Source organism: Myxocyprinus asiaticus, chromosome 21 (assembly GCF_019703515.2).
Source record: "Myxocyprinus asiaticus isolate MX2 ecotype Aquarium Trade chromosome 21, UBuf_Myxa_2, whole genome shotgun sequence".
NCBI classification, from domain to species: domain Eukaryota; kingdom Metazoa; phylum Chordata; class Actinopteri; order Cypriniformes; family Catostomidae; genus Myxocyprinus; species Myxocyprinus asiaticus.
In genome coordinates this window covers 43,556,239-43,574,641 of record NC_059364.1, presented here as the reverse complement: position 1 = coordinate 43,574,641, position 18,403 = coordinate 43,556,239, and the positions used below count along the sequence as shown (strand labels likewise).

General features: G+C 35.7%; 2 protein-coding genes across 2 annotated transcripts in view; one reads left to right on the top strand and one right to left on the bottom strand.

The window, feature by feature from the left end:
- Nucleotides 1–8,782: 8,782 nt before the first annotated feature.
- Nucleotides 8,783–14,957, top strand: LOC127412318 (RNA-binding protein PNO1). The gene is made up of 7 exons (XM_051648569.1): nucleotides 8,783–9,073; nucleotides 11,618–11,767; nucleotides 11,899–11,982; nucleotides 13,498–13,558; nucleotides 13,637–13,754; nucleotides 14,514–14,584; nucleotides 14,665–14,957. Exons 1-7 carry the CDS (start codon nucleotides 8,879–8,881, stop codon nucleotides 14,730–14,732), a joined length of 747 nt encoding a protein of 248 aa, XP_051504529.1. The 5' UTR covers nucleotides 8,783–8,878; the 3' UTR covers nucleotides 14,733–14,957.
- The window catches only part of LOC127412321 (calcineurin subunit B type 1-like), a 44,428-nt gene continuing 40,970 nt past the window's right edge, over nucleotides 14,946–18,403 (bottom strand). The window contains exon 6 of the mRNA XM_051648573.1: nucleotides 14,946–17,354. Coding sequence (XP_051504533.1) covers nucleotides 17,307–17,354 — 48 coding nt within the window. The 3' untranslated portion in view covers nucleotides 14,946–17,306. The remainder of the gene's footprint in view (nucleotides 17,355–18,403) is intronic.

Genomic DNA, 18,403 nt, shown 5'->3' with positions numbered 1-18,403 from the left:
ATGTTCCACCGCCTCTCGTTTTCCCTGTTAAATCCGCGATGCGATCCCCTCTGAACAGCTGAAAGTCCAGCAGATGTAATGCGCTGTCCGGAATGGCTTCACTCAGCCAGGTTTCTGTGAAGCACAAGGCAGCAGAGGTCCTTGTTTATATGGGTGAGGAGATGTAGTTCATCCGTTTTGTAAGGAAGAGAGCGGAGATTCGCTAGATGAATGCTCAGCAGCGCTGTTCGAAAGCCGCGCCGACGGAGCCTGACCAGCGCGCCTGCTCGTCTTCCTCGCCTGCGTCTCTTGAACAGCAAAGCTGCGCCTCTGACTAACATGTCCAGCAAAGCGTCCGAATATTCAAAAACAGGGAAAAGATTGTCTGGTATATGCTTTCGAATGTTCAGCAGTTCGTCCCTGGTAAAACTGATTGGAAAAAGATTACTACACACAGGATAAACAAACAAAAAAAATAAAAGAATAGGAGCGCTCCACACCGAGGCGGCCATCTGCGGCGCCATCATGATGTCAAACATCTTAATATATTTATGCATTTTTTGCATTTAGTTAACAGCTTCTGAGCATGCATCCCAAAAGTCAACCTAGAGTCCATCCATATTGCCAGGCATCTTTTCACTGATACTTGTTCCAGTATCTGGCCATACAGCATTAGATGTGTTTTATTTACAAAGTAACAAAATGCAACAGGGTGATTCTCATGAAACCTGTTAAGAAAATGTCCTGGTCCTATATTACTTCAAATTAAAAGAAACAAATAAGAAATAATTTTTTGCATGTTATATTATATTTTGCAACTGTGAGGCTGCAACTTAACCCTAACCTCTAGAAACTCTGTAGAGACCCAGAGAGACTGCTTTTAAATCCAGTATCTGGGATCATGCATTAATGTCACTTTTCATGCTAGAATCTAATGGAGAGAGAGTGCACAGCTTGTATGAGTTGAATTTTTATTGAAGAATTTGGGACTGTTTAAGGTCCTGGTTGGCAACATAGATTTATTAGACATTCCACATTTGTAATAGGGTGATTCTCACAAAACGTGATAAGACAATGTCATGGTCCTATTTTACTCAAAAATCAAAATAAACGTTATGAAAAAAATGTCTATTTTTAGTGCCATTAAGATTTTTTTCTTTGTGTTATTATTTTTATGCCAGTTAAGCACGTTACCCCCCATTTACATTACTGCAACATGAAAAAAGCGATGGTCATTATGAGATTCTCATTACTGCGACATAAAAATATACATTATTTAAATTATATTTAAATTGTAATAATTTTTTATACATCATAGTAGTAGTCTCTTGGTACTGCCTTAACTTCCACTTATTTTAATAACAAAAATAATATGATTGTATAACAGCATCTTTTTTACTGTAATACAATAAAAAACGACTGTGCTATGGTAATAAGTATCATCACTGAAATAAATGGGAAGAGTAAAAGTAGAACGTAATTTCATATATAAATACAGATGCAAGTAGCAATTATGGGGCCAAGCACCAAAATGGCAAGCACTGCCTACAACCCAAAGATCACATATGACATAAAGCACAAACACACACAACATTTGAACATATGACTTTCTGTTTAATAGGTCACTGCACAGTCCACTGCACCACAGAATTGAGAATCACCAAAGGGACAGTTTACAAGTCAAGCTGATGGTAAAGAGACATGGCAAGGCTAGATTCAGCAAACAAGTGTGGATTATCTTTTGAACTCTAGGTGGTGCTGTCTCAAAACTGCTTAGATTTTCTCAGGTCATATGATGCATTTCAATTTTCTTTTAAATCTGACAATTCTTTTAAAAGATGTAACACTTTTTAATCAAATTGAATATGGAATATTGAAGCAGGAATTATGTATTGAAGTATGGCCTACATTGTTGTAAGTACAACGTGAAAACTCAACAGCAGTACAAATTTTATAAACATTCTTTGCTGGACTTTAACTCACCACCTTATCTACTAGGCCATTCAACTGACACAACTTAACAACACCAAAGAGACTGTCCAAGTGAAGAGTAGAAAACACTTTCTGAGAAAATGTTGTAATTGCCAAGTGTATTTGAACTGAGGCAGGAATTATGCAATGTAGTACAGACTGCAGTAAGCACAACAGAAGCACAATTTCTAAAGGCGCACTTTGCTGGACTCAAACTCACAACCTTTTGAGTCATATCCCAATGCGTTAACCACTGGGCCACTTAGTTAACCTACTTAAGCAATGCCAAAGACACATTCCAAGCTAAGAGAACAAAACGCTAGCTATGAATAGCTTGATTTTAATGCTAAATAGTTTTGAATTCAAGCAGGAATTATTCAATGTAGTACAACCTACATAGTATCAAGCTCAACATGAAGACTCAGTGGTCAACAGAATTACAGTTTTTAAAACCATACTTTGCTGGACTTGAACTCACATCCTTTCAAGCAAATCCAACACTTTAACCACCCTGCCTGGTCTGGAGAATGTTTCAAGACTTTGTTTGGACAAATTGGACAAAGTTTAAAGGACAGGAAGCTTTTAAACTCCAAACACTAGAATCCAAGATGGCGGCCATTGTAATGGGTGGAGTTTTAATTAAGGGGTCCATTTAAATCATCAAGAGGAGAGTAATCTGACAATAAAAGAATAGTGTATTTAGGACTAACGGTTTAAAAGATATGCGCAAAAGAAAAGGTAATTTTTGAACTAGTGGTGGCGCAATGCTGTTTGTCCTAGAGGTCCCAAATTTGGTATGGGGACTAGTCATGACCACCCCTATCAGTGTGCAAAATTTCATAACTTTCCTACATATCGGTTCTATGGGCTGTCATAGCCTCCCATTGGGAGGAAGAAGAAGCAGAATAATAATAAATAGAGCTACAAGCATTGCACAACCCAAAGACCACAAACACCATTACACATCACCTCAAGAATGATTTGAACCTATGCCTTTTCATTCAACAGGTCACAGCACAATCTACTGCACCACAGAGTCACAACACTGACAGTCACCAAAGGGACATACCAAGCATACAGCAGTCACAGCCAATCATCATAGTCACCATAATCAACTTCTTATTCATGTAACTACAACAAAATGAAAATCAAAATTTGATTGGAGAAAAGACCTGCAACCATTTAGTAAACACAATGCAAAGATCTCCATAACAACAGAAACCTTAACTGCACAATTTATCAAGGTGGGGATTTGAATCCACAACTCTTAAAACTATAAAACAAAGCTTGAACACACTGAGCCACTCAGTCAACATACCAACTAAGTGGCAAAGAGACTTCCTGAGGTTAGAGTCAGCACACAAGTGTAGGTTATCTTTTCAACTGTAGGTGGCGTTGTCTCTAAACTGATCAGTTATCCACAGGACATGATGTTTATGATGCATACAAATTTTCTTTTAAATCTGACAATGCTTTTAAAAGATATATCACTTTTTAATAAAATTCAATGTGACAGGGACAGAATGGCTGATATGAGAAACAATCATATCACTGAAATCCGCATGACCTAAGGAATCCACAGACACCAATAGCATAATTTTAGGACATACGGTTCAAAAGTTACAGGCAAAAATAGCCTTTTTTTATTTATTTATTTATTTATTTATTTTTACATATTTTGATGCATCGGTTGTGCCGTCTCCAAACTTTGCTTGTACCCTCAGCTCACGGTACCGAAGAAGCACACCAAGTTTAGTTTCGACAGGACAAACCGTTGCTTAGATACAGCCTCACATCCAGTTTTACATCGACCTTGTTAACTTTGCGGTGTCGTAACTTTTAAACAAATTCTAAATTCTTTACTATGTGTGGCTTTACTGTGTGGCAAGGTCTGGAGATTATTTTGAGCCAGTGTTTGGACAAATCGGACAAAGTTTGAAGGAAGTGAAACTTGAAAACTGTAAACATCATTATTCGAGATGGCAGCTACTCTAACGGGCGGAGTTATAATGTATGTGGGTTCATTTGAATCATTAAGATGAGAGTAATCAGACCAAAAAATTTGTTTCTTGGACAAACGGTTCAAAAGATACACGCAAAAGAAAATGGAATACTTGGACTGGTTGTGGCGCTATGAAGTGTGTCCTAGAGGTCCCAAATTTGCTATTGGTACTATTCATGGCCACCCCAATCAGTGTGCCAAATTTAATAATTTTCCCACAAACGGTCCTATGGGCTGCTATAGACTTCCATTGGGAGGAAGAAGAAGCAGAATAATAATACTAATAATAATACTAACGGAAACAATAGGGGCTACGCACCTTCGGTGCTTGGCCCCTAATAAAATCAACTTGTGGCAACGGTTGAAAAGTAGCGACCACGAACCCTAGCTGTGCCCCCTAGCTGTGTGTATCCACTATATAGTGCACTATTTTGGGGGTCGGCCATTTTGTAGTAGTGTCCGAATTCTTTCCTTACATCTCATTCCCTACATTTGTTTACTCATTCTTACAGTCGATGTACAATCGTCAACGCTTTCTTGCCCATAATCCAACGCGGGGAGGAGTGACGTGCAGGGAGAGAGAGAGCGAGTGGGTGAGCGAGAAAGATAGAGGGAGAGACGCCAGTTTACAGCTACATTTCATTCATGTTTTATTTTACACTGGTGTAGTGTTTTACTTTTTGACATATCAAAACTTGATTAAAAATAACATGATAAAATATAGCGATCCAAAATCATACAGATAAATGTAACAATTGATTATTTATATAGATGATATATTTTATATATATATATATATATATATATATATATATATATATATATATATATATATATTGCTATTAAAATGCTAAGTGATTTTCTTTATTCACTAATTCACTGAGGCGATATTATTGTTAACTCAGAAAACTGCGCATAGTGGAAATTATTCAAATATTCGTTTCTCACATGAATGAATTCATCTAATAATCAATGGATGTTAATGAAGGTATTTTTGTAGCAAAACAACTGAGCGCCTGTGACAGTGGAATTTGTAGTTGTAGAGATTAGCCACACATGTGTACCAGTAAATCTGAAGTCACAGAGAAAAAGGTTATGAGTTGCAAACTTGTAGACAACACAACAGTTACACCTTCTCAAATTCTTCATTGCGGGTGCACAAATCCTATTCTACGAATCACAAATTTAGAAACTCATACGCTCACATTTTTGCTACAGTTGCTGCAGTGAATACTGTGCAAAACACATTCATCAAAATACGTGAAGTCACGGACAAATTTTGCTCATCTGCAAATCAGTATGTGAATTCATCCAATGAGAGTTGCACACTTGTAGAATATTTTCTCACAAATAATTTTATTTTCTTGGATATTTTTCTCTCACAAACACAAGTACATAACTACAACTGCTTGAATCTGCTGCTGCGAGTCTCAAACACTGTTTTTCGCTTGCAAATGACAAGTTTCACGCGCTCTCCCTTTTGCACCACATATCTGTGTACAATATGGAGCAAAAGTGATTTGTGCATCTGTAGAGGCAGCGGCGGGCACTGTTCAGAGATCAGACAATTTTGGCCAATCAGAAGAGCTAGTTTGGGCGCCTATCCGTTGGCGGAACTTGGCGACCGAACGAGTAGGGGAAAAAAAAAACTATTCCATGAGCATCTTCCCGAGCTGGCAGTGGCAAATACCAATAAAGGCATGTTTTTTCTTTCTTTTTCTGAAATCACTCACCGTTATACATTTGTTTATAGTTTAAATATGTGCGCTGGTCAGCTACAGTTGGTAATCAGTTAGTTAGGTTACTTAGGTTAGCCTTTCTTGTTTCATGAAAGGTAAGCTAACGCTAGACTACCTGCACTGTTAAGTTGCTATTCAGTCGTCTCGTATTAAAGGATACCCTCATATTAAATGATTTATTCCTTATATTCTCTTCTGCTTTACCTTCTAGAAAAATGACAGAACAGGGTGGGTCTTCGCAGGTGAGTCTCATATCGTAAGATTACCCTTATGAGAATTTACCATGGTCAGAAAACCATGGGTACCATGTTTTTTTTTTTTTTTTGTGGACAGTCATTTTTATAGGAATACCATAGTAAAGTAAAGGGATGTTAGAGTTTGTACTACAGTAGGCAAATTGCCCAATAATTATTACTCCCATAGGGAAGCAGTCCCGAAATTGGAAGCTGCAGTGAGTCACAGAGCGGGTTAATTAACATTTTATAAAGCCTATAGGCAATTTAAAGCATGTTTTTCATCCAACGGTACTGCAAATAGGCCTTCCATATAATATAAAATCAATATTTACATAGTCTAAGAATAGTAAGTTATCTCACTCCCATGTGCCCTGCAGTGTCCCACTAAATCACATCTGCTGACCTGCAACAGAGGCTTAATCACTTGGAAACAGGTGCTTCCTCACGAAACTAAGCTAGAGTTTAGTGAGTGAGCGATAATGTTAGGCCATATTTATCATTGTTTCTCTGTGCCATGACTATAACAAATAGAATTCCGGGATTTTAATTTCAGGTTTGTTTTATGCAAAACTGATACCTTATTATAGTCCATGTGTAATCCACAATGTTAATTAACCTGCTCTGTGACTCACTGCAGCTTCCAATTTCGGGACTGCTTCCCTATGGGAGTAATAATTACTGGGCAAATTGCCTACTGTAGTGCAAACTTTGACATCCCTTTACTTTACTATGGTATTCCTATAAAAATTACTATCCACCAAAAACAAACGAAAAAAAATAAAAATAAAATAAATAATAATAATAATAATAATAATAAAAAACATGGTACCCATGGTTTTCTGACCATGGTAAATTCTCATAAGGGTAATCTTACGATATGAGACTCACCTGCGAAGACCCACCCTGTTCTGTCATTTTTCTAGAAGGTAAAGCAGAAGAGAATATAAGGAATAAATCATTTAATATGAGGGTATCCTTTAATACGAGACGACTGAATAGCAACTTAACAGTGCAGGTAGTCTAGCTCGGGAAGATGCTCATGGAATAGTTTTTTTTTTTCCCCCTACTCGTTCGGTCGCCAAGTTCCGCCAACGGATAGGCGCCCAAACTAGCTCTTCTGATTGGCCAAAATTGTCTGATCTCTGAACAGTGCCCGCCGCTGCCTCTACAGATGCACAAATCACTTTTGCTTCATATTTTACACAGATATGTGGTGCAAAAGGGAGAGCGCGTGAAACTTGTCATTTGCAAGCGAAAAACAGTGTTTGAGACTCGCAGCAGCAGATTCAAGCAGTTGTAGTTATGTACTTGTGTTTGTGAGAGAAAAATATCCAAGAAAATAAAATTATTTGTGAGAAAATATTCTACAAGTGTGCAACTCTCATTGGATGAATTCACATACTGATTTGCAGATGAGCAAAATTTGTCCGTGACTTCACGTATTTTGATGAATGTGTGAATGTGTTTTGCACAGTATTCACTGCAGCAACTGTAGCAAAAATGTGAGCGTATGAGTTTTTTAATTTGTGATTCGTAGAATAGGATTTGTGCACCTGCGATGAAGAATTTGAGAAGGTGTAACTGTTGAGTTGTGTTTGTGGGAGAGAGAAAAAATTCTACAAGTTTGCAAGTCTTAAAACATTTTTCTCTGTGACTTTAAATTTACTGGTACACATGTGTGGCTAATCTCTACAACTAAAAATTCCACTGTTACAGGCGCTCAGTTGTTTTGCTCAAAAAATACCTTCATAGATGTTGTTATTAATAACTTTAGTACTGTATTACAGTCGCCTGAGGGCGCTATGCGCACATGTCATGTCTTCTCGGCGCTTAGAAATGCTGCCATCGGAGAGTGTCAAGATGGTAAAATAATAAAAATAAATACACTAATTTACACTTGTGCAAATGTTGTTATTCTTGGCAGTTTTTTAGCAGTATAAATATGATGGAAATAACGGGTTAAACATGATATACATATACCATTTGATAAGAATAGAAAGTATTATTATTGCTGTTATTATGATTATTATTATCCTAAATGTAAGATAAAAGTTCATATGTGACGAAGTTGTTTCTGCGTCATCTCCAACACTCTCCGACGCTCCGTTTATACGTCAGCGTCCGAATTCACTCATTTCGTTCACTCCTTGCATGATGTAGGGCAATCACAGACATCCACTATATAGGAAGTACAAATTTAAATTTTTCAAAATTCCTCCCCGATTACTTGTTTTAAAAGAGATTATTATTATTTAGAGACATTAAGTGGGATAAAAAATCTCAAAGCAAAATATTTGTATTTTTGTTGAAGGATTTTGGTTTTGTAATGTAAAACTTCTCCTATTCGCCTACATTATTTTTATTTTTGTTTAGTTTACTTATTTTCTGTAATTTATTGTTTGGTATGTTGTGGAGAATATGATGTGTAAATTGAACTGTAATCGCAGTCTTTGTAAATCTTTCAGTTACGACTGCCTTTCTGTTGATGTTAATACAATAATAATAATAATAATAATATTATATATATATATATATATATATATATATATATATATATATATATAGATAGATAGATAGATAGATAGATAGATAGATAGGAAGTAGTGAATGAGCGAAACAAGGGAGCCATTTCAGAAACCGTCGCCAACAAATCATAGCTGTCCTTATGTATGCCTGCTCTAAATTAACTGCAACTCTGATTATTATTATTTTTTTTTTACACGAACACGCATACGACTGTAAAACTCTTTGATTGTTTAGGTATCTACTTTATCAAAAGTATTTATTTTTGATAACTTACAGCGAAATGAATGGTTCATGTAATTAGTAATAGCATTTGGCACGGGCTGGACAGCACTTATGTCCTTTCTGTAACATGGCGAACGCCGCATGTTCATGGTAAACATCTCCTGCGTTTTATAAAACTGTAATTTTATAAATTTAATTTCACTATGGAATCTGCAACAAACACGACGACTGAGGCAACTGCTACTATGGACTGTGACGGAAACACAGAGGTATTTGAGAAAGTAAAATCAAAGAAGACACGGAAACGTAAGCGGGATGCGAGTGAAGTGTATATGGAGTCGGACACAGCAGCACCCAAGAGACCGCAGTTCCCACCCATATCAGGAGACCAACTCAAGGTACATACTGAACACTGTATATAAACTCAGTGTAGTAATATGTGATGTTGAATTATAAAACAGCCCATGGGGCTAAATGCTCAACACTGGTGATTAAAGTTCCCCACGTGCCACTCATGTACGCATGCGCTGAACTCAGCTGATGGGTCAGTGTTGTTTGGAGTTGTGTGACGTTATGGTAGTGGTCTAGTTTCTGTAATTTTTGCCACGAGTCTATATTTAAAAACGAGTAAAATAATGTATACCTTATTCTTTTCCAATGTTGTGCTCTATTGTGTCTAGATTGGAAAAGAGGTAAACTCAGTGGTGTTTGTGTTAAGGGAGAAATCTTTAGTTTTCTTAGTTTCTTTTCTTTAAATGCAGTAATAAGTATACTGTAAATCAGATTAATTATTAATAATAAAATAAATACATGATTATATTTAACATTGACTATTTAAAGGAATATTCTGGGTTCAATACAAGTTAAGCTCAATAGACAGCATTTATGGCACAATGTTGATTACTACAAAAATTTATTTCCATTTGTCCTTCCATTTCTTGAAAAAAAAAAAAGCACAAATCTTGGCACTAATTGTTCCAAAAGTATAGCCACAAGATGTAAACGATATATGTGTGTGTGTGTCTTAATATGATTTTAGTGTGATAAAATCGCTTGCTAGCTTTTTCTGTGTAAAGTTATATCAAATTTTATAACTGCGTTGCCATGACCATATAACACTGCAAACCCTAAAATGGCCAAGAAGGATGTAGTCGCAGGCTGAGCACCAAACTGCTAGAAAAGATTTACAGATTTACCCCAACCCTTTTCCTAACCTTGTGTGGAAGTGTCACCGCCCTTTTGGAGCTGGCCCGCCTTCTTTTGGAGATCTCCAGAAAAAAACGACAATTTAAACAACTTTACAGTTCAAATAATAAACAAGTTTTAACAGATGAATTAATGTACGTGCTTTTATAAAATAAGTTTCACATTTCTGCTTTTTAAACCCTTTCAAAAATTGGCCCCATTCACTTTCATTGTAAGCACCCCACTGTAAATGTTTTTAAAGGTGTGCACAGTAATTTTTTGAAAGATCTCGAAGTGGCTTACATTGGCTTACACTGACACCTAGTGGCCTGGATGCTGCATCATTCAAACGGTAGTTTTCAGTTACCAATGCCATTGTAGAAATTCACTATGCACAGTAAACTAGGATTAATTTAAAGGTGCTCTCAGTAATTTTTTCCTCATTTAAAAAGTAATTTTGAAACATATGTCTAAAATCATGACCACTCATGTGAGATGAAGACTTAATTTTATATCAGTAACCTTATAAAAGCTCTTTTATTCTGTGGAGCAGGGGCACCTTATGGGAGCAGCCATGTTAGCATCACATGACCAGCCGAATACTACTCGCTTAATCTCAGTAACCGCTTTGTTATTGGATACTTTCACTCAGGGATTTAATTAATCCTGGCTGCCTGTGAATAGTGAATTTTTACAATGGCATCAATAACTGAAAATTATTGAGTTTGAATGATGCAGCATCCACTACCCTAGGTGTCAGTGTAAGTTCAAACAATGTGAACAAAAACCTACTGAATGCACCTTTAATCCATGAATGAAAGTGTCCAATAAGAGGACTGTGACTGAGATTATTTGGCTGCTCCATAAAATAAAAGAACTTTTATAAGGTTACTGATATGACTGAACTCTTTATCTCATTTGAGTGGATATGATTTTATACATATGTTTTCAAATTACTAAAAAAACATTTTTTTCACAATTCCACAAATGCTGTTAATTGAGCCTGACTTGTAATGAACCCGGAATATTCCTTTCATTACAAATAGATGGCAGATAGAAAAAAAAACAAAAAACTTTTGACTCATATTTAAACTAGCGGGTTGTAATACAAACTAAATTTGAAAACAGTTGGTTCACATGATCAAAGGCACCTTAAATGAGGAATTCCTGGAATGTCAGGTGAAAAGATAACTTCAGTTAAAAACAATAGCAAAGGTCATTGCACGTATGTATTTTGGAAAGAATGGGTACTGGTTAGTGATGCACCGAAATGAAATTTTTTGGCTGTAACTGAAAATTCTGAAAAATGGAAAAAGCTTTATATACAGTAGCCTAATATATATATATATATATATAAAATGTATACAGATGCGCATCTCAGTTATAAGCACCATCTTGTTACCATCAACATATATTTAAACATTAGCTGCTGTTTACATCTTTTCACATAGAACGCTGCATTTTCTGCATGTCAGTATCTCTGTTACTTGATTTTAAAGTAACAGTTTTTGTTCAGATTTTTGGCTAAGATTTTCGCCTTTTTTCCTCTTTCGTCCATAAACCGAAAATAGCATTTTTGGCCAAAATATTTTGGCGGCTGAAATTTCAGTGCATCCCTAGTACTGGTAGACCAAATGCTGCAAATTGCCCAATTCATGGAATGACCCATGTAATGCTGTTCCATTTGTAAAATGTGTAAGCATATTCATTTTCATACATAAAAGTATTTTAATTTTATGGCTTATTTTGTGTTTCAGGGAGGTGCAGACGAAATGCGGAAAGTGCCTGTGCCTGCTCACCGTTACACACCCTTAAAAGAAAACTGGCTGAAAATTTTCACCCCCATAGTAGAAAACCTGCAGCTTCAAGTCCGTTTTAATCTCAAAACAAGAAATGTCGAAATTAAAGTAAGTGAAGACGATTTAGACAAGTTAGATTATGATTTTATTGGGAAATTATAAACTGATGTCTGTGTCTCAAAAAATGCATTTAAAATGGTTCAAGTGTGCAGTGAAATTGAACTTCTCTTATTTGACAGACATGCAAAGAAACACAAGATATTGGTGCCCTCACCAAAGCTTCAGATTTTGTGAAGGCCTTTGTTTTAGGATTTCAGGTGGAAGTGAGTATAATTGACATTACTTTAAAATAGGGCTGTGCGATATATGAAATATGATCTTGCTGGCTATATGAATGATTTTTAAGTTTTCTTAAGACCGTGTCTTTAGACTAGTTTTGCGATTCTTCCTTGTCTTGTGAGAGTGTTAAGATGTTGACAGATGTTTGATTACAGTCTTTGATTTAAACTTCAGTAGCAAACATCGCAATAGACTTGGTAAATATGATTGATAAATCAGTTCAAACAGTCATTTTTAGTGAATCAATTCAAAATTCTGATTCAACAGTTTGTTTGCATCACATGAAAATGTTCATGGAAGTCTCCATGAAGCATTGTTCATGTTTTAAAATGTTTTTTCAATAAATCTTAAAATATATGTAGGAAATATTGCTGTTTATTACAACAGATTCCCTGAAAGCACACACACATCACCCAGACACTTATTTGATGTGTGTGTGTTTACACTTGGAAGATGTTTTTTTTTTTTTTTTTCGGTTGTTTGCTCATTTGCAATACGTCTTTAAGACGTTTCCTCTCGGATGTCAATAAGACATTCAGCAGATGTCTTTGAATCGTTTAGGATTTAGAGTGTTTGTAAATCTGATCTTTTTAAGATGTTTTGAAGATGTTAATTTGAATGCGATGCTTTCTAGATTAAAAGATATCTCGAGATGTACGTATGCTATCTGGCCTGTTGCATAAACATAATTATTACAAGACTCTGTGGAATACTGGATTCTGTTTGGTCAATCGCACCATCTTGCGATCTGATATTTCTGAGTGACAACCGCACATCTGGGGATTAAGTGATATCAGACCACTTCTCCGGGTATTGCGAGTCATCTTTCCTAATATTCATATCACTCTGCGATCTCTACAAGTAAACTAATAAATTAATTTCAACTTAAAAACAAGGTTTTATGTCCATTTATTTACTTGACAAGTAGTCATGTAATAAGCGGGATAATGAGCAAAATAAAAAGCAACAAAACTCTGACACAAACCGGTTAAATTCAGCTTTCTAGGTTTCTAGAGACCATTTGACTCTTCACATAATAAAATTATTTCAACACAAATCAATATTTCATGTTCATTTTATTTATTTATTTGGAAGGTGGCCATGCAATAAGCGGGATTATGTACAGTCAGACAGTCATCTCAAAATAAACCTCTTCAGGGTGATATAAGACCCCTTTACTTCGGGGTCCTAAAGAGCCTGTCAGGCATTCTTCTTTGTGTTTTAGTTAAAAAACAGTGTGGAATACATGATTATTTTTTAAAAGGTTTTTACTGTATTTTACTTCTTGCATTTAACACTTTGCAACAATGGCTGTTGGTTGAAATGATGGTTCATCTGATTTTAAAAAAATACGAGCGCAAATACATAAATATTGAGATGTATATCGTTTTGAGAATTGTTTAGCTATATTGCACAGCCCTAGTCTTCAATTGTTTACTATTATTCTTCAGTTTTCATCAGGTAATGTATAACGTATGTTAACCTGTGTCATCTCTCAGGATGCACTGGCACTGATCAGATTAGATGAACTGTTTTTGGAAACATTTGATGTCACAGATGGTAAGTCATTATTAACATTATAAAGCTATTTTTTAAGAGTGACTTTGCTTCCATCACTAATTTGTGTGTGTTTTTCAGTTAAACCTTTAAAAGGAGATCACTTATCCAGAGCTGTCGGCAGGATAGCTGGCAAAGGAGGCAAAACAAAATTCACTATTGAGAACGTGACGAAAACCAGGATTGTGCTGGCAGACACGTGAGTCCGTTTCAAAGATATAAAAATAAAGAATTAATTAAGAAAAACACTTGATTGAGTTGCTTGTTCTGGAAATTCTTTCTTGTATATGTTTTAGTGCTGTCAGTCGATTAACATTTGTAATCGCGATTAATCATAATTTTTCATAGTTAATCGCAGTTTTTGAAAGTGCTGAAATTTTACTCTATATATAGATTTTTTTCCTATCAAATTGCATTTCTTTCTTTCTTAGGAAAGAAAACAAAACAATATGTAACAATAATGTTTATTAACATTTTCCAAACAAAGTCTTCCATAGTATAAAGGTAGAAATGCACTAAAATTGAACAAATTCAAGTAACATTAAATGTTTCGCAAAGTCTAAGTGGGAGGTTGAAAGAACTAGTCCCCACATAGGTTGCGTATTCATTGCAATACACATTAAATCTCTTAAACTCTCATCCTCCACAAATAATAATCGGCTGGCAGACTGTGGCTATCCTCTTTCCTACAGCAATCGTGAAACTTTATTCACGATTCGCGTCAGGGTGTCAACGCCAGTGTCAAGCACCGTGAAAAGCTCTTGCTAACGTCTCATTCTGCATTTTCGTGATAGTTAAGACTTTTTGTAAAAATTGGATTAAATGCGCTAAACACGATTTAAGAGAAATTAATGCGTTAAACTTTAATCACATTTGTTAACGCCTAACTTTCACAGCTCTAATATGTTTGCAACCTAGAATACAGAGTTGAATATTTTGTTTTGGTTCTTCTCAACAGGAAGATTCATATATTGGGATCTTTCCAGAATATCAAAATGGCACGGACGGCAATATGCAACCTCATTCTCGGTTAGTAAAGTGAAATACTTAACTTGTGTTTCTGAACAAACAAATGATAGAAATTAATACTGATTCTTCATTTTCACCAGGGAGCCCACCATCAAAAGTATATGGCAACATTCGGGCTGTGGCGAGCCGCGCAGCTGAGAGGTTCTAACACACGAAGATCTACAAAAGTGCACCGCTCTTGGACTTTTCCCTAATTACTGCTATTGATATACAAAGTTGGTGCCACATTGGCATGAACTGTGTCTATGAATTGTATGGTGATTAATTTGAGGATCATTGGACTTTGTTTGACCAATTCCTCAAATCAGTGGATATTCACCGAGCTTTAAAATAATAAACACACCATGGAAATAAAGGAATGTGAAGTTTAAAATGTTTATTGTTTCCTTAAAGTATCAAGTAGTCCATATATCCCACGGTAGTTAATATGATTCAGCATGCAGAATTCCAAAACTGACATGTAATAATAATGTGTCCTCATATGAGATCCCATTTCATTCACCAAAAGAAGACAAAAGTTGCAGATAAAGTAATTTTTCTTATTAAAGCATTAACACCTTATATTTAAAGATATGTATTTACAAAACAAAGGGCTAAATGATGTGACCTGAATTTGGTACGTGGCTTGAATATGACATGTGCCACTTGTGAGAAAATCAAAAAAATATCAATTTATTTAACTTGTGTTTGCATGATTTAAATTTGGCAACATATGTATTTTATGGTTTTTTGATATTGGATATAAATTTCACAGCTTAAGTGTAAACAATTGGAATAGGTTTAACTGATAAACATGCAGAAAGCAACTAATCCATCAAGCATGCACACCAGAAGTGATCTTGTGGTTAAAGATTTATTGATATGCGGATATCTGTGTAAAAAGACAGAAACTGAATTAACGCTTATAGCCATTGGTTTGGTTAAGCTGCTCCTGTCATGCATGTAAACATTCAGTAAATTAATTTTATAGTTGTAATAAGCTGTAGTCCCATTGAAAATATTGTACTTGCCTACACCAATTTTTACAAGCTTTTAGATACTTTAAAGCTAATATTAATATATATTAATCAACTGCATTGTGAACCAACTGTAATACATACATTTACCAAAGCTAAAGGGTATCCCACTGCATTAACATATAAATATATAGTGGGCCCCAAAAATGAATTGGACACTTTAAGCCACATTAGACAAAATACCAAAGCAAGTGTCATTTATTTTAACGAAAGATAGCACTAGCACACTTTTTTGGTAGATGATTGAAATTAAGACAATATGTTTCTGGACACTTTTTGTTGTCAAATGTTAACAGAACATGTCCATAGAATGTGATAAACTACCTATGTAGTCACGCTGCTAAACACCTGCGTGAACTTGAGAGGAACTGAGTTAATACATTCACTTAAAAGGATCATGTGACCAATTGGTTTAAAGACATTGCAAAAACTGCCCAGAAAAAGAGTTGGTTCTAATCCCATGCCTACCCTGGAAGCGCTTTTTTGACACGTAAACATTCTAAATGACGAATAATCTGTATCATACTTTTATTTTCTTCAGAAATCCACTGGAATGAACATTTACTTATTACAGAATTATTATTACTATGTTTTTGCTGCAAACACTGCACACATATGGTAAAAAAAAAAAAAAAAGGATTTAAATTAGTAGACCTGAAACATCACAAGCTGGCTTTAAGACGTTTATTAAATATGTAACAAATGAAATTAATAGCAAAAAGAGTCACACGTATGATATTTGGTAAGTAAAATCATTTTATTTTTAGATGGAAGGGATAATAAAGTGGCTGGATTTAATTTGTCACAAATGACGCTTCCAGTGTGAACGATTTGCTTTTGTCGCGACGTGCCGTTCGTGTCCGGTGTTAAAAACACTTCAAAATTTGGGTGCAGATGCCACTTCCTTCGATGTTTAGTTTCTAATGCAATGACATTCATACATCTTTAAGTGTGACTTAAGTATCCAAATACCATTTGAGGCCCCTGTATGAGCTGTTCCTGGGCTTGTCAGATATGTATGTTTCTTATGAAGTGCTTATAAAGTAAACCAGTTATATTTTTCTTGGTACCAGTTTCTACTGGACTGTCTGAATGAATCTGTTGCACTCTCCAACAATAAACACATTTATACATAAACGTTATATCACAATTAATACAAAAACAAGTATTAAAGATGGTTAGATGCTAGAATCCAAAATGCTAGAATGATAGAAATAGTGTATATCACAAAGTGTAACAGAATACGTTAAAATTAACCTTGCATCTTTTCATGCAATCAAATGAGTTCACTTGAATTTAATGGTGGTAGACTTTTTTCTGAAAGGTTTTATAACTGCGTGTTCTGCTTGGCACGTCATACCTTACTTACACTTATTTATATTACGCCTATTTTTCTTTAAAAAAGATGAAAACAAAATAAATATAAAAAAGAAGCATTGGAAAAAAAAAATGAAATATGAACAAGCCAACACTCTTTCCTCTTTCACTGAGATGCTCTATCATTGTCCATAAGCCCATGCGGTGCTACACTGGGTTATTGAGCAGATTTGAGTTCAATAACATTTACACGTCGGCATCACAAGGCTTCTATTGAAAAAAGTGGCTTGGTAAATACTTCCTTTGAAATACACAGAGAGCATGTGCTGGATATTTTGAGCAGATCATCAGATGGAGAGGAAAGTGGATGTTGTGGAGATGGGATTCGCTCACACGTCCACAACCATCTTCTTGTGTATATCAAGACCTCCAACAACCTGTAGAAGGAAGCAGTAAACATATGAATACAATGAATCATTTGAGAACCCTATTAATTTCCATGTTAAAAATGGAAAGTTATAAAATAGGAAGTTCCAGCTTTAAAATCTGACTTGAGCCACATTTGCATTCCTTGTAACCAATTCAAATAATTGTACTAAGGCTGGGTACTGATACAGATTTCCAGATTTGATTAGATTCCAATTTACAAGCTCTCAATCTGATTTGATTCAGGTTCATTGGGTATATTTCAGTTATGATGTATTTTTTGATTACATATGAAAGAAATTATCTCTCGGCTAATGCTGTTAATTATACATGGGACCTTTTAACTTGGTACATTACAAAAATACTAAATTTTACAAATTTTATTTTGTCATTATCTTTTCATAATATGTCACAATTTTGCTTTTCCAAAATTTACAAATTCCATGTATTCCATCAATAAATATGATGTCATGAAATTGCATATACTGTATTATACTGCATATACACTGATGAGCCAAAACATTTTGACCACTCACAGCTGAAGCGAATAACGTTGATGATCTCCTAACAAGGCCACATTGTCAAGGTCTGTGTAGATTAGATGGTAAGTGAACAATCGTTTCTCGTAGTAAGAGAAATGGGCAAGAGTAAAGACCTGAGCGACTTTGACAAGGGCCAAATTGTTATGGCCAGACGACTGGGTCAGAGCATCTCTGAAACAGCAAGGCTTGTGAGGTGCTCCCGGTCAGCAGTGGTGAGTACCTACCGACAGTGGTCCGAGGAGGGACAAACCACAAACCGGCGACTGGGTGTTGGGCCCCCAAGTTTAATCATTGTGCGAGGGCAAAGTCTGGTTTGAACCGACAGAAGGTCTAATGTGGCACAAGTCACAAGTTTTTTTTAATGATGCTTATGGGAGGAATGTGTTACAACAGTGCATTGCACCCTGCTGCGTATGGGGCTGTGTAGCCACAGACCTGTCAGAGTGCCCATGACGACCCCTGTCCACCATCGAAAGCGCCTACAATGGGCATGCGAGCGACGGAACTGGACCTTGGAA

Bases quoted from the DNA above. Each gene is read 5' to 3' on its own strand.
- LOC127412318 (XM_051648569.1), top strand. From the start codon at position 8,879: ATGGAATCTGCAACAAACACGACGACTGAGGCAACTGCTACTATGGAC. The intron at 13,559-13,636 runs GTAAGTCATTAT...TGTGTTTTTCAG, and splicing joins AACATTTGATGTCACAGATG to TTAAACCTTTAAAAGGAGAT. The intron at 14,585-14,664 runs GTTAGTAAAGTG...CATTTTCACCAG, and splicing joins AATATGCAACCTCATTCTCG to GGAGCCCACCATCAAAAGTA.